Source organism: Leptopilina heterotoma, unplaced genomic scaffold (genome assembly GCF_015476425.1).
Source record: "Leptopilina heterotoma isolate Lh14 unplaced genomic scaffold, ASM1547642v1 Lhet_34, whole genome shotgun sequence".
Taxonomy (NCBI): Eukaryota; Metazoa; Arthropoda; class Insecta; order Hymenoptera; family Figitidae; genus Leptopilina; species Leptopilina heterotoma.
Window position 1 is genome coordinate 309,418 of NW_025111027.1, and position 16,744 is coordinate 326,161.

Sequence of the window (16,744 nt, forward strand, 5' to 3'; positions counted from 1 at the left end):
TGTTTTATGTTCTTTATTAATTTTTTTGTGATTTTGATGTGATATGTGCCAAAATTATTGAAAATGGTTTCACTTGTAAACATTGCGACACAAACATGGTCTGAAGCTGCATAAGCATGAATTTTGTTTCAATATATCAGAAATATTAAATACATTAAAGAATTTAGAATAACTTTTACAATTTTCTAAGAGTGGTCCACTCAAGGTTACACTTTTTTCATTCCTTAAAAATGAGCTATTTTTTAAAAGTTAATTGTTTTTTCCAAATAAAAAAAAATCAATGCTATTATGGTATAAACACTTATCTAGGGATCTAAACTAAAGCTTGAAATAGAAACCTCCGATTAATTTGCTGTCATGAAGAATTTTTTAGAAAAAAAGCTTAGGCGGTCCACTCAAGGTGACATTACCCTACATTCGAGCTCGTAGCATCGTTTGTTTTTTGGACTACGCAAAGTCCTTTCCTTAACTTTTTATCAAATATTCTTTCATTTTCTGCAATTTCTTAGATTTTTAATATTAATTTTTTACAAACAATAATTTGCAAAAAAAATTTAAACTATAACTATTAGACGCAGTTTTTTCTTACGAGTTCATTGATACCAAAAACTCATTTTTCACCAAAATGTCAGTTAACTAAGTTTTTAGATCACACGGCAGTATATTCTTAGATGAAGTTAGAGATAGAAAGAGATAGGTGTGGATATTGAAAGTATTAAAAGAGATGAAATAAAGGTTATTGAAAAAGATTTATACAGAAGGAGAGATAAAAAGTGATTGAAGTGATAAAGTGGGGATAGACTAAGATAGAGAAACTTTATCTCTTTCTATCTCAGAGATAAAAAAATATTCAAAGAGATAGGATTTCTATCCCTTTACTTCCAGCAGGGTTATCTTTATTTTAATGTGCATTAAAATTTTTTCTAGAATATTTTTAATGTATTAAAACATCATTAATCATCGTGAAGTAATTTTAACTTAAATGGAAGACAAAATTTAAACATTTTTATCACATAAAAGACAGAGGTCCAAACATTTTTAAAATGCACATAATGATAGAAAAAACATTGTATTTTCTGGCACTATTTTTAAAAAATTTCTAAGAGTTTGAAAAAAAACCATAAAAATTTAGTTTTCTTATAGAAGTCCTATTGGAAAAATGATAAAAAGACTTTGGAGATGAAATTATTTTAGCTATTGCATACATTCTGTTGAATAAAATTGTTTAATTTTTTTTATGATAAGTAAGTGCTAAATTTTTACTATGGAAATGGTTAACCCTCCGTCACACACATGGGAAAAAATTACGACTTTACACACGTTTAGAGGGAATCCCTCACCACATTGTAAAATAAGCAACATTACAACATAAACAAAGGAATCAACAAAAATTTAGTTTTAACACAAACTTACAAATATGTAGTAAATTATTCTAAATTATAAAATTAATTTTCGGTCTCAAAAATAAAAATTAATTACACGAATGCACATCTTCGAAGGAATTCCACTTGACATGTAAAAATAATGTAACATTAACAAATAAGCAAAAAATTCATTAAACAATTCATTTTAATTATATTTATAATATAATTTTGTCATTAACCAACAGTGGAACAAAAAATGTTTTGAAAACTTGATTTTTTTATTTAACATAACCTCACTTTTTCGAGTTTTTTTTCGCTTTGAAGCTTCATAATTAAATATTAATTATGTTTAAACTAAATGTTTTTTTTAGAAATGTGTTGAGGAGTAAATTGTCGAAAGGTATAGAAACTGATTTTATTTTGCAATGAGGAAAACAAAAGTTATTTAAAAAATACTGAAACCGTAGAGGGAATCCCTCTCTAGGTGTGTGACGGAGGGTTAATAATAATAGGTATGTTTTCGTTGCCTGCACTAAGTGTAACTTTTACACCACCTCAAGAGTAAGTGCGGAAAGTGTAGCGAAATGTATGATAAAATTACGTCACATCCGGCAAAGAGAACATCATAGTGCAGGTTAGGTGATAAAGTGTAAGAAGTGCAGGCAACGAAAACATACCTATTATTAGAGAGTAGATTTTATAAAATTAATCGAGACATCAAAAATGTCACTTTCAGAAGAATCAGTCATATGAATATAACATTCAAGTCATGTCTAAATTAAATAATTTTAATCTTTAAATTTTGTTCAAAATCTTGAACAAAAAGCAACTAGTAACACAAAATTTTGACAATCGTAATACTAACAAAGATATAAATTCCTTTTTTTAGAACAATCTTAACAACATTTTTCACAGTTTTAGTCTATATAATTAAAAAGAAAAATTAAATTAATTTAAAGAGAAGATAACATGGAAAAGGAAAATTGTATGTTAACATTTTTAAGGTACTACTACACTTTAGAAGGCTCTTAAAAGACCAAATTTAAAAAAAAAATTCTTAGGTATTTTATTATAAATATTTAAAAAACTTTTTTGCCTATATTAGTACATATTTGGAAAATAAAAATAATGGTTTGTTTTTAATTTTTATTTAATATCATAATCTGCAGACAGCATTCAGATCGAAACTCCAAAAAGTTAGTTGTCCAATTGCGGACAGTTTATCTCAAGATTGACAAATCGGAAACAAAAAATCCAAATTGCTTTTTAAAAAGGAAGGTGTCTTGCATAGAAATCTACCACCAATAATGAAAAATCGACTAAAATAAAAAAATAGCAGGTGTTTCAATAATTTGTTTAAAAATACACTATGTTTTTCAGTATTTTTCTAGTCTGCAAAAATGTTTTTTTAAAATTTTTTGACCATTTTCTGGTAAATTGTCACACAGGACATGCTAACAAACAAAACGAGTTATCATTTATTAAAATCGGTTCAGTAGATTCAGAGATAAACTGTCCGCAATTTGAGAAAACGTTATTTTGAGAAAAACCCGTTTAAACTTATATGTATCGTTAGAGGCCATCCATAAATTACCTAAAATTCTTTCGCAAATTGAAACCCCACCACTTTTTTATTTCAGACACTGTTACATACATTAGCACCAATGTTTCTATTGGTCGTAACAAAAAGCTGGACCCCACCATCCCCTTAAAGACTTACTTAATTTGTCAATGACTTTTTACATTAATTGAATATTTTTTGAAAAATTTACTTTTATTTTTTACAAGTGGTTATAAATACTTTAGGAGGTGTTTTCTGAAGTCATAAGGAGTTAAAAAATACAATAAAAAAAAAATAAAATTTTTTTAAATTCTAAAGTGTAGTAGTACTTTAAAGAAAAATAACATGTTGAATGGAATTTTTCTTAATATCTTTCATTAACCAAAAAAAATTCCAGAAATTTGTTCAAATTCCATGCTATTTTCATGTTTTTTAGGTTGTGTGGCAACCATGCCTATAGACATTAAGCTAAACGACGGATTTTCCTTTTTTTTTAAAAAAGTCTCTCATTTTTATTTTAAGATTTTAGACTTCCTTCACAGAGAAAAAAAAATTGTTAACATAGAACTAACAAATTTCGTTTGTTGTTGTTACAAAATTTTTTGTTACCTCAACAGACTTATCTACATTAGCTGAAAATTCATTAGTCACAATAGTTTAATAAAATTTTGAAATATACCGTCAAGACTCTCGATTATAGAGGTCCGAGAGCAGATTTTCTCGCTTATAGAGGTTCAAGTGGAATCAGAAACTAGGGCTTAAAAGATTTGTACATTCATGTACTTTAAAATGCCGATGGGCGTTTTTTGAAAATTTCCATTTCCAATGCCAATAGAGCTGTCAAAAGTCCAAAAATCTAAAAATACTTTAATGAATTAAAAGCACAAAACGAGGTAAATTATTCTGTAACTCATTCTTTAACAGTTTTTATAGGGTCCACGATTATAAATCTAAAGTTTTTTTTAAAAAATCCAAAATGGTAGATCCAATATGGCGGATAAAATTCAAATCTGATCAGATTCGATTAAAACTTGTTACTCGGGGGTTTTTAGGATCGCTGATTACGCTGAATCTGAAGTTACTTTTTAAAAATTTTAAATGTCGGATCCAATATAACGGAAAAAATTTCAAATTTGATCCGATTCCCTTAAAACGTGTTACTTGGGGGATTTTGGGGCCACAGATTACGAATATGAAGTCACTTTTCAGAAATTAAGAATGGCGGATCCAATATGGTGGACAAATTTTCAAATTTGATCAGATTTAATTAAAACTTGTTACTTGGGGGTTTTTAGGGTATCTGATAAAGAATCTTAAGTCACTTTTCAGAAATTCTAGCTTTATACTGTTCTATAATGCAAACAATTTATTATTATTATTACAAGTTTTAAGCGAATTGGATCAAATTTAAACATTTATTGAGTCATATAGGATCCGCTTTTTTCAATTTTTAAATTATGATTTCAGATTCGTAATGAGATACCCTAAAAACCTCTGAGTAACAAGTTTTAATTTGAAAATTTGCCCACCATATTGAATCCGCCATTTTTAATTTTTAAAAAGTGACTTCATATTCGTAATCTGTGGCCCCAAAAGCCCCCGAGTAACATGTTTTAAGAGAATCGTATAAAATTTGAAATTTTTTCCGCCATATTGGATCCGCCATTTTGAATTTTTAAAAGTAACTTCAGATTCGTAATCTACGACCCTAAAAACCTCCGAGTAATAAGTTTTAATCGAATCTGATCAAACTTGAATTTATAATCGGGGACCCTAAAAACTGTTAAAGAATGAGTTTCAGAATATTTTACCTCGTTTTTTGCTTTTAATTCATAAAAGAATTTTGAGATTTTTGGACTTTTGACAGCTCTATTCGCATCGGAAATGGAAATTTTCAAAAAAACGCCCATCGGCATCTTAAAGTTCATGAATGTACAAATCTTTTAAGCCCTAGAACGTTTAAATCTATCAAAGCAATTTTTGTTTGGAACTCTGTCCGTGTTGACGTGGAATATATATATATATATATATATATATATATATATATATATATATATATATATATATATTCTCTTAAAACATGTTACTCGGGGGCTTTTGGGGCCACAGATTACGAATATGAAGTCACTTTTTAAAAATTAAAAATGGCGGATTCAATATGGTGGGCAAATTTTCAAATTAAAACTTGTTACTCAGAGGTTTTTAGGGTATCTCATTACGAATCTGAAATCATAATATATATATATATGTTAGGCTCAAAAGCCGAAAACGGCCAATGGCCGGAAAAAACAGCCAAACCTAGTTTTGGCAAGTGCAATTTTGCCAAAACTAGGTTTGGACGTTTCACTTCGGCCATTGGCCGTTTTAAATTGACAAAACTAGTTTTGGCAATTTGACTTTTGCCAAAACTAGTTTTGTCAATTTGACATTTGACAAAACTAGGTGAGGCATTTCAAATTGTGAGAAAGACCGCTTCGTTATACAATAGGAATATATTTATTTAAAAATGTGTCATTGATTAATACTATTTACAATAAGATGAAATTTCTCTTACAAAAATCTATTGATATTTTGCACATAAAAGTTAATTAAAAAAACTTTTTTAACACTTATTTATTTTTACACAGACTAATTTATCTTTACACAGGCTAATTTACCTTGTTGACGATTTCTTATTTCATACACACAATTATTCAATACAGAAACAATATGTGACCTGGTCTATGAAAAGGGACCTTACGTGCGAAAACAAGTTTTCGAGAAAACAGCAGTTAAAGTTTAACTTAGAAAAACCCTTGTAACTTTTTTTAATATTAATATTTTTTTATCAAGTTAGGCTTATTTTCTTTACCGTGGATTACAGTATCAAAATAAAAAACATACAAGTAATGACAAACATTTTTTAATAATTGTTTATATAAATTAATAACAAACTCCCCAAACATAGAAAAAATAATCTAAGTTTTCAAAATAGCAACAATAAGTACATGCTAATTCTAAACAAATTTCCTATTAATACGGCGGTCTTTCTTTTTCTATTCTTTCTTTCTTTCAATTTCTCACAATTTGAAATGCCTCACCTAGTTTTGCCAAATGTCAAATTGACAAAAACAGTTTTGGCAAATGACAAATTGACAAAACTAGTTTTGGCAAAATTTAAATTGACAAAACTAGTTTTGGACAAATTTAAATTGCCAAAACTAGTTTTGGCAAATGTCGATTTGCCAAAACTAGTTTTGTCAATTTAAAACGGCCAATGGCCGAAGTGAAACGTCCAAACCTAGTTTTGGCAAAACTAGGTTTGGCTGTTTTTTCCGGCCATTGGCCGTTTTCGGCTTTTGAGCCTAACATATATATATATATATATATATATATATATATATATATATATATATATATATATATATATATATATATATATAGTCGAACCTGGATAAGAGAGAACTGGATAAGCAAGAAACCTTTATAAGCGAGAGTTATTATCAGGTCTCGTCATTTTTACATGTAAAAACCTCTATAAGCGATGTTCTGTAAGCGAGAGTCATTTTTCTCGTCCGGACCTCTATAAGTGAGAAAAACCACCCTAGGACTTCTATAAGACGGTATATTTCAAAATTTTATTAAACTATTGTTACTAATGAATTTTCGGCTAATGTTGATAAGACTTATCAAATTTATGTGCTTGAGAATAAGGAAGTCTAAAATCTTAAAACAAAAATGACAGACTTTTTTAAAATGAAATAAATAAAATATTTCAGTTCAACTCATACATTGTAACACTTATTCGTTGTATATTAATTAATTAATTTAATTTGAAAAAACAATATTAATTCATAAACTTTTTTAAGCGAGAGAAATCGCCCTTAGACCTCTGTAAGTGGGAAACTGGATAAGTGAGAAACCTCTACAAGTCGCTGATTATTTTGTGAGAAAAAATAGACTTTATTTTAAAACTTATTTATTAGGTATATTTCATTAAAAAAGATTGAATGATCTTGTATAAAATCGTTTTATTTGGTAAAAACATTAAAAATACATATTCAGGGTTGCCGAAGGTCAGAGTCCAACGTAACTGAATTAAAAAAAATATTCCATTTAATTTTAAATTCTTTCTATTTCTAACAATAACACAGCCACACAAAAAAATAAGTGTCTTGATCTGGGGTAAATGTAAACACTTGTATAGCTAGATAAGGTTAAGACGGATGTATAAACAAATAAATAAAAAAAATGAATTATATAGCATAAATTTCTGAGTTTACATTTTATTACACTGGCTTTCGAATAAACTCTGTATTGATAAGGACTGTCCATATTTACATGTAACCTCTTTGTACACACTGCTTTTTAGTTTTGTTGCTGATAAAATATATATTTTAACATTTAGTTAGCAAAATGGTGTCAATTTTAAATACTGTTGATACCGGCCATGAAGACATGATTCACGATGCTGAAATGGATTATTACGGACTTCGACTTGCGACTTGCTCGAGTGATAATTCTGTAAAAATATTTGACCTTAAAAATGGTTCTCAAAGTTTAGCTGCAGATTTGAAAGGACACGTTGGTCCCGTCTGGCAAGTGGCTTGGGCACATCCAAAGTTCGGAAACATTTTAGCTTCTTGCAGTTATGATAGGTACATATGCTGAACAAATATTTTTTATGAGACTGATTTCCGCAATGTTTTCACAAACAAAAGTTAAAAAGTTAACTTTATCAAGACAAATGTGAATCTTCTTCTCTTTTCTACGACAAAAATTAATACTTCTCATTATTTATACAGTTATTTCATGTGACAAGAGGTTAGTTACAATATGACAAATTTATTTTAAATAAGCGAGCTTTTATGCGGTAAAAAATCGTACCCGCCCATTTTCCTGAAAACAGTTTCCCGAACAGCAAAATTCCCGAATGCCCTGGTTCCCGAATGACATATTTTCCCGAAGATAAAGATATTTAAAAAAAAGATATTTTCCGGGATTCAGATTAAGTTTTTTTGAGGTTCCAAGAATCGTGAATATTTGCGTAAATATTGTGGGTGACGTCTGTAGAAAAAATTAATAAAATAATGTAAAATCAGGCCTCGGATATCTTGAAAAATACGACTTTTTTCGACTTTTTCTAAAAAATGCGACTTTTTCGACTTTTTTTTTGTCTTAAAAAAATATTTTAAAAATTTGTTTAAATCTGCAATAAAAATTGGTTTTCCATAGAATAAGATAAAATAATTTAAAAGCTAATTGCTAGGAAGTGTTACTGAGTTCATTTATCGACAGAAATCTTGCTTCACATTTATTAATTTTCTGTATATTTATATCGTTATCTACCTCATGGTGCCTTATTGTATTGTTATCTTCGTTTATGTCTGGACATTTCGTTTTTGAAATTTATTGAGTGCTCGATATTATTGTGAATTTTATGTGATATATAAATTTCATATTTTATTATTAGTAATAAAATATTAGTTATAAACAAAACTAACTGATATTAGTCCTTGAAAACTGGTGGTCGTATTCTGTATATGCTTTACGGAAAGGGTAAGTAATCTAACCTTTATAATTATATAACGATAAATAGAAAAATTTAATTTCATTAACCTATGTAATTTCAATGTGATATGCAAAAATATTTCACACAGTTTTTGATCGACAATTTTCGAAGAAATATTTTTAAACAAAAAAATTGTATTGTTTTTGTCAAGAAGAATATTAATTTTTACTTTTAATCGTTGATCATAAACGCTGTGAATTCACTGACGTGAAATATAATGAAAGTGAAATTGATTTATAGAAAATTAGAGAAAAATTAAGGGTTTTCATCAAACTTTAATTCAAAAAAACTTAACATTTTTTCTGTCTTTGACCTAAAAAACTTTACAATTGAATATTTATTTTAAAAAAATATTAACCACTTGAGCGGCAGGGCGTCAGAATTGGCGTCAGCGTGCAAGTGACAGAAGCGGCAAAAATGCGAAAAAGGCGTCAAAATTTGACTACTATTTTCTCATTCTGTAAGGAGATTTATAATATCACAACAAAGTATTTTTCTTTCTTAAAGTGAAAGAACAGACCTGTAAGCAAAAAAAAATGTTTTTTAAAATATTTAAATAAGTTTTCAAGGATCAAAGCTAACAATATTTAATAGTTTGATATTAGTGGCGTTTCAATTTCTACCACAAAAAGTCCAATTTTTCTTCACGAAATCGAAATATTTAAAAAAGCATTTTTTTGTTTAAAGATCTGCTCATTTACTTTAAAAAAGAAAAATACTTTGTTGTGATATTATAAATCTCCTTACAGAATGAGAAAATAGTAGTCAAATTTTGACGCCTTTTACGCATTTTTGCCGCTTCTGTCACTTGCACGCTGACGCCAATTCTGACGCACTGCCGCTCAAGTGGTTAAACTCTTAAATAATTTTTTTCAAATTTTGAAAAACTATAGATTTCTAAGAAATTATAATTTAATTTTTTTTTAATTCTTATATTTCTAAAAAGTTTTATTAAAAAACTATCAATTAAATAAAAAAATTTAGAAATTGAATTAAAAATAATTAAATTAGTCAGAGAACATTATTAGGGGAGCGTGGTCCTAAGTTGGCCGTGGGCCTAAGTTGGCCACCCTGCATTTCTCAGAGATGGTATACTGGACGAATCTATAATTTTGTGGTATGATATATTGATAAACCATGTTATAATTTATGGACCTAATTATAATCTAAGATTCTTCCACGCATTGTGAGGACAATAATATTGTTTACGACCAAAAAAATTTAATTTTTCTTGTTTTTTCGAAAGCAGCTACAAGAGATAAATAATTAACCATTTCTAAATGAGTGTGTGCACTAGTTCCTTTATTTAATGTTGTAATAAGAGGTTCTGTTGATTTTTTAATTAAATTTTTTTATTAGCGTAATAATTTGAAACTTGTAAAAATCTACAGTGGTCCTAAGTTGGCCACCTATTGTTTTTGTTTGTTTTTATTTATGTTTTATTTCTTTTTTGTGTTTTTCATCACGAGAAAGACCGTAAAAGTGTAACGTAGGAATGATACAAAGACAAAAAACAAAAAAAATGGTTTAAAAAAACATTAGAAAAGACATAGTACAAAAACGCCTGTCTCTACAGCCATCCACCACTGCAAATAAATGAAATAAAATAATGCTTCATTTTCTAAACAAAAATAGTTAAATAATGCGTTTTTATTCTCCTAAATGTATCAAATTTGTAAAATTTCTGCGTAATTGAAAAGAATATGCATTTCTTCCTTAAACACAAGCGAAAAAAAGTGGTGGCCAACTTAGGACCGCTATTTCTGAAATGTCCAAAATGCAGCTTTTCACTACTTATTGTATTAAGACTACAAAAGTTATTCTATTCTATAAATAAAACGATCATTTAAAAGTTCAAAACTTGTGGATTATACGTTTACAATGTGTTAAACAATTTTTTTGAATTAATATTCGGAAAAAAACTACTAAGAAAATTGAATTTTTCATTAGTAAATCAATTTTAATTATACAATGTGATATATTTAATATAATAATTATTGTTTATATTTATATTTTAAATATTGTAATTAATTTATTATGATTTATTAATTAATTTCTGATGCAATAAATTAATTTAATTAAATTTTAATTTTAATTTTAAATTAAATTTAATTAAATTTAAATCTAATTTAATTTAATTTTTATTTATTATTATTTAATAAAATATATTACATTATATGTAAGTCAAAAAAAATTACATAAAAGTTTTTTATTACAGAGATAATTCGTCAACTAGTAAACACGGTGGTCTTCAAGCACTTTTAGGTTTACCTAAAATGAGTCAAAATTGTGCTAACGCAGTTTTATCTGTAATCGTCCCAAGATTCCAAATTTTCATTTCCGAAAATCGTAGCTGATTCTTTTTTCGAAAAAAACATATACAGTACCGTCCGAAATTGTCAGTCCACCCATTTTCAAAGGAATGACAAACATTTTTTAACATAAAATTCATGAAAAGTAAAATTTTTTTTGGTTTATATTTTGAAAGACGATAAAATTTTGAAAAGAATAAGACCTTACAGAAGTCATTTGGCCAAAATTGGTAGAAGATATTCCTAAAAATCGTCATTTTCAATGTTTTACAAAAATTTAAATAACTTCTAAAATAAGGAACGCTTTTTAATAATCTTAGGCTTATTTTAAAGGTCTTTTTCTACGGAATAAGAATTACTTATAGGCATTAACCTGTAATTTTTAACTTGGAACAAGCATGACGTCAAAATTAGACAAAAAAATTGTAGAAATTTGAAATCAATTTTTTGTACTAAAAACTATTCTAGAACATATATAAAACATGATATGGTGTAGATTTTTCAAGAAAATTTAATAAAAATATATGTTTGAATTTCAAAAATTATTTTTCTTTTAATAATATTATTTCAAATTTTTTGAATTTTTTTGTCCAACTTTGACGTCATGTTTATTCCAAGTTAAAAATTACAGGTTAATGCCTATAAGTAATTCTTATTCTGTAGAAAATGGTCTTTAAAATAAGCCTAAGATTATTAAAAAGCGTTCATTATTTTAGAAGTTATTCAAATTTTTGTAAAACATTGAAAATGACGATTTTTAAGAATATCTTCTACAAATTTTGGCCAAATGACTTCTGTAAGGTCTTATTCTTTTCAAAATTTTATCGTCTTTCAAAATATTGAGTTTAGGAAAAAGTTGTCAAAGAATGAAAGTTTTAGTTTTCTTTCGAGTTTTAAGAAATGTAAACAAAAATTTTTTTTATAAACAAATTAATTGTCTTTAACTTTGAGTCAGATTTAAAAAAATTTTTTTTAAATTTATTTATACCTTATAATATAGAGGAGAGTTTCCAAAAGTCCTAAAATGGGCCTTATGTGTTAAATGAGTTTTAAAACATTTTCAAAAATCACTTGCAAGCATCACATGGGATATTTTTACAATTAACTTTTTAGAACTGTCTGCAGCGTATAAATGTTAATCTATTTGTGTTCTTTGTTTTAAATTAAAGGGTCTACGCTGTAGACAGTTTTAAAAAGTTAATTGTAAAAAAATCCCACTGTCGACTAAAATCTCACGTGGAATTTCCCATAGGGATAATGTCACCTTGAGTGGACCGCCTGAGCTTTTAAGTTATCTGACAGCGGAAACGTGAAATAAATAGTGCGAATAGCAGCACCGCACCTAGAAACCGTAAGAAATTAAGTTCCGCAATAATCATATACGTTACCGTTTGATATAACGCATTTTTGAGAACACAAACCAAAAAAGAAGTCGCTCTTTCAATGAGTAAAGTGATTTGGAAGTGTAAAAGTAGTGTAAAATTTAAGTTTTAAAAGGTAACTTATTTTTTTCCTATTACTTTGGACATTGAAATTGATTGTCTTAGTTTAATTAAGTGATAATTTTGATTAAAAAAAAATTTTTGGTGTCTGCCATAAAAAGTTGTTTGTCACCATGAGTGGACTGCCTGTTTTTTCCATTTTTAATTTCAGTTTAACATTTTTTAGATATAAATTGACAATAAATTAGTTTGAAACTATGATTTATGTTCTTTATTAATTTTTTTGTGATATGTGACAAAATTATTAAAAATGGTTTCACTTGTAAACATTGCGACACATACATGGTCTGAAGCTGCATAAGCATAAATTTTGTTTCAATATATCAGAAATATTAAATACATTAAAGAATTTAGAATAACTTTTACAATTTTTTAGGAGTGGACCACTCAAGGTTACACTTTTTTCATTCCTTAAAAATTAGCTTTTTTTAAAAGTAAATTGTTTTTTCCAATAAAAAAAAATCAAAGCTATTATGGCATAAACACTTATCTAGGGATTTAAACTAAAGCTTGAAATAGAAACCTCCGATTAATTTGCTTTCATAAAGAATTTTTTAGAAAAAAGCGCAGGCGGCCTACTCAAGGTGACATTACTCTATATCTGTTTTTTTCGAAAAAAGAATCAGCTACGATTTTCAGAAATGAAAATTTGGAATCTTGGGACGATTCCAGATAAAACTGCTTTAGCACAATTTTGACTCATTTTAGGTAAACCTAAAAGTGCTTGAAGACCACCGTGTAAAATGAACGTGAGCCACAAGTACGAGTTCCAAGATAGATGGTTACAAGAAACAGATAGTTTGGGCTTTAAATTTTCAATATGGTGCAAAAAGGATGCTGATTACAAAGTAAAATGTCTCATTTGTGGAGAAAAATTGGTTTCGCATGCGGCGAAGGGATTACGCGATCTGCGACAACATTCCAGTTCTGCATTTCACCACTCAAATACAAAAACTAAATTTGGCGATAAACAATTGAAACTTCAAGTGAATGATTCTACGACGAATAATGTTGTAACTCCAACACAATTAGAATTAGTTTCTACAAGAGACTTAGTTACTACACGGAGAAAAAAAAGAGAGCCGTTTGATTTGGCAAGAGAGCGCTGTTTTCCCTTTATAAAGCACAGCAGTAGCGCCGCAAACGTCGAACGGTTATACTTTTTGAGGAGTATCGGTTCTCTTCTCCACACAAATAGAGCCGCTTACTTTCCAAAAAGTGTACCCGCTTTCCCCAAAAAGGAGAACCGTTCTCCCCTTGAGAGTAAGCAGCGTGCTTAACCTCAAGTTGAACGGCTGTTTCGCATTTAACGCATCAAAACCGTGCATTCAGACATATCTACTGCTTCATGTGACGCTTTACCTTCTTTATGCCAAGCGATGTTCCCAGACTCTGAAAGCGCTAAAAAATTTTCTGTCTGCGAAAAAAATGAACTATCTTGTTACAGATGCTTTGGAACCTCATTTTCGGAATCTTTTAGTAAAAGATGTACACAGGAGCAAAGGATTTACACTATCTTTTGATGAAACAACAAATTCGAAAAATAAAAAGAAGTTACAATTGCGTGTAAAATATTTTTCAGAAACTCGTCACGAAGTTGTAGATCAGCATTTACAAACTCGCTTTTTGGGTTCTGCAACGGGAACAATTTTAGCGGAAAACATAGTTTCTGCTGTAGAAGAATTAAATCTGTCCATACAAAAGTTAATAATGGTAGGCTCAGATGGCCCCAACTTATTGATGCTCGAGGAAAAGGTCTGCTTAATGTAGGCACATGTAATTTACATGTGGTTCATAACTCATTTATAAAAGGTCTTCATGCATTTGGATCGGAGGTTGGCGATTTCATGACAGATGTGTATCATTTTTTTCATCAGTGGCCTGCTCGATGGGAACAATTTGAAATTATTCAAGTAGAATTAAACGTACCTCAACATAAATTCGTTGAACAGTCTTCAACTCGTTGGCTGACATTGAAAAAAAGTTGCTTACGTGTTCTAGAACAGTGGTCAGCATTGAAAGAATATTTTTTAAATGTTATTCCAAACAAAACGTCGTCCAATAAAACACTCCTATCTTCAAGAAGAAAGAATTTACTAAATGTTCATAATATTATCCTTGATAAGAAAATTACAGTTGAAATGAAGGGTTGGAATGAACTAGAAAAATTAAGGTTTTTAACGCATATGAAAGAACACTTTAAAGCAGCAGCTCTACATATTTTAGAAAAATCATCTTTACAAGCGTATCCTCATTCCGGTTTCTTGTATGCTTGCAGGTATTTGCAACCTCATCGAATAAACAGTGAAGATAGTTGCAAATATATCATAAAAATTGCTGAACATTTGGCAATTCTAAATATTTCCGCGACTGCTCTTTCAGATGAGTGAAAAATTCTTAAAATGGAAAATTTAACATCTTTTAAAAAAGAAGATCGAATTGATCATTACTATAACAAAAACATATTCAACTAACCGATTCTAATGGTAATACAAAATTCCCACTTATTACCAGTGTTATAAAATTATGTTTATCAAGACAAAACCGCAATGAAAGAACGCACGTTAAATGCTCGTTTGACAGTATATGAAGCAACACAGCAGTATAAAGGGAAAATTCATCATATAAGTATAGAAAACGACTTGATCTTGAAAGCTCGCCATGCTAATGAGTCTTATTTAAATTTTCTAAAAACAGAAAAGGAAAAGATCGATAAGCAGAATAATTTGGAAATAGAATTTAAAAAACGCCTTCAGGAAGACAAGGAAAATTTGAAAAAAGTTGACGCAATGAAAAAGGACATTAAACAATTGGAACATGACTTGAAAAAAATTCAGGAAGAAAGGAACTTAAAAAAAGCAAGTTCAGATGCCTTATTCGCAAAAGCAAATGCAGAGTTAAAAGAAGCTATGAAACAACGAGACTTCCAGACAATCCATGTGGCCCAGGCAATTATAGAATCAGCACAACAGGAACGGGAAAAAGAAAGAAATTTGGATAAAGACGTTACTAAAATTTTTAAACAAATAGAAGCTAAAAGTAAAAGGGTTTTAGAAAGTCTGCACAAAAATAAATTTACGGTGAATGAGAAAAATGATAACGACAAAGCAAAGTAAGAAAAAAAATGAGGCTACATGTGATGAACCAAAAAAAAGAAAAAAATTAAATGTGATTCATAAAATAAAAAAGACTGAAAAGCTTAAGTTGTTATTAATAGTATTATTAATATTTGTTGAAAAAAATTATCTGAAATAAGAAAAGTATTATTGATTTTATTAATTACTTTTATTCTAATATTATTATCATAATGTATTTCGTTTGTAAACATTTATGCGAAAAATTTATATATTATATCATTTTATTTTCTAAAATTTTTTATAAAATATTAGATAACTTTTTATGTTAAAATTTTGTTATTTAATTGCAATAATAAACCCTATGTTCCAAGAGTACATTGTTTTGTTATTTGAATTGGAAATATTCAAAATATTAAAATCGACTTTTTCGACTTTTTTCAACAACAAAAGTCGATCCGAGGCCTGTAAAATAACAATAATAAAATATAATTATGTATTTAATTTTTTTTATTTAATGTTTTTACCTTAAAGGTAGGTACCATCCAGAAACCAGATGTCACTTCTAGCCAAAAATTCAAGATTTCGTCTCGTTCCAAAAACTAACACTCCCTCCAGTATTTTCTCCATCTCTTGAGTCATATATTGAAAATGTTTCTCCTAGGAGAGTTTTTTGATAATTTTCGGGAATTTCACGAAGGTCAGAAATCGATTTGGGATTAAGAGGCAAATTTTTTCGCCATTCACGTCTCATTGCCTTCTTCAAATTCTCCCTTTCCGGCATTTGACTTAACACTTCCTGACGAATATTTGGCAATTGAGTGCGTAAAATTTGAGCAGCAGGGATTTCGGGGTTTTCTTCAGCTTTCCTTTTTAACCTAACGTTTCATTTATTTAATTTTTAAAAAATTTTATTTATTTATAAATGAAAGAATTAAAAAACACTAAAATTTATTAACTAAATAACTTAACGAAAAAGTGAAGATTAATAAAAGATTTAAAAAACACTAAAATTTTGACATGACAGTTTCAAGAAATAAATGATTTCGATACTTGTCGTTGCTATGCAATAATAAACAAAAGCGCATACACAAATTGATAATATTTATATTGTTCGAAAACACTGGCACACAAAAAAAAACTTGATCCTCTGAGCTTTAGGTTAGACAGTGATTTTGTTTTTTGGGTCGCTAAAGCTGAATCTGAAGTCTATTTAACCTCATCACGCCAGGGTTTTGAGATAATGTCAAAAATTGACCCCAAAATTTGGAAATCAAGTAAAATTCTTATTTTCTAGTCTTAGTATCACTGCCTTATGTTTTTGAAGTGTCTGAAGCTGAATCTAAAGTCTATTTAACCCCATCACGACAGAGTTTTGAA

The 16,744-nt window shown here is 28.5% G+C and overlaps 1 protein-coding gene across 10 annotated transcripts in view; it reads left to right on the forward strand.

The window, feature by feature from the left end:
* The window catches only part of LOC122505077 (protein SEC13 homolog), an 84,288-nt gene that overhangs the window by 15,570 nt on the left and 51,974 nt on the right, over nt 1–16,744 (forward strand). For 7 of the 10 annotated variants that reach the window (XM_043616508.1, XM_043616505.1, XM_043616502.1 and 4 more), the window contains exon 2: nt 7,313–7,562. In XM_043616508.1, the coding sequence (XP_043472443.1) occupies nt 7,321–7,562 (242 nt within the window). In that variant the 5' untranslated portion in view covers nt 7,313–7,320. Of the gene's footprint in view, nt 1–7,276; nt 7,563–16,744 lie in introns of all 10 variants that reach the window. The other 3 variants (XM_043616506.1, XM_043616501.1, XM_043616503.1) reach the window with 1 other exon arrangement.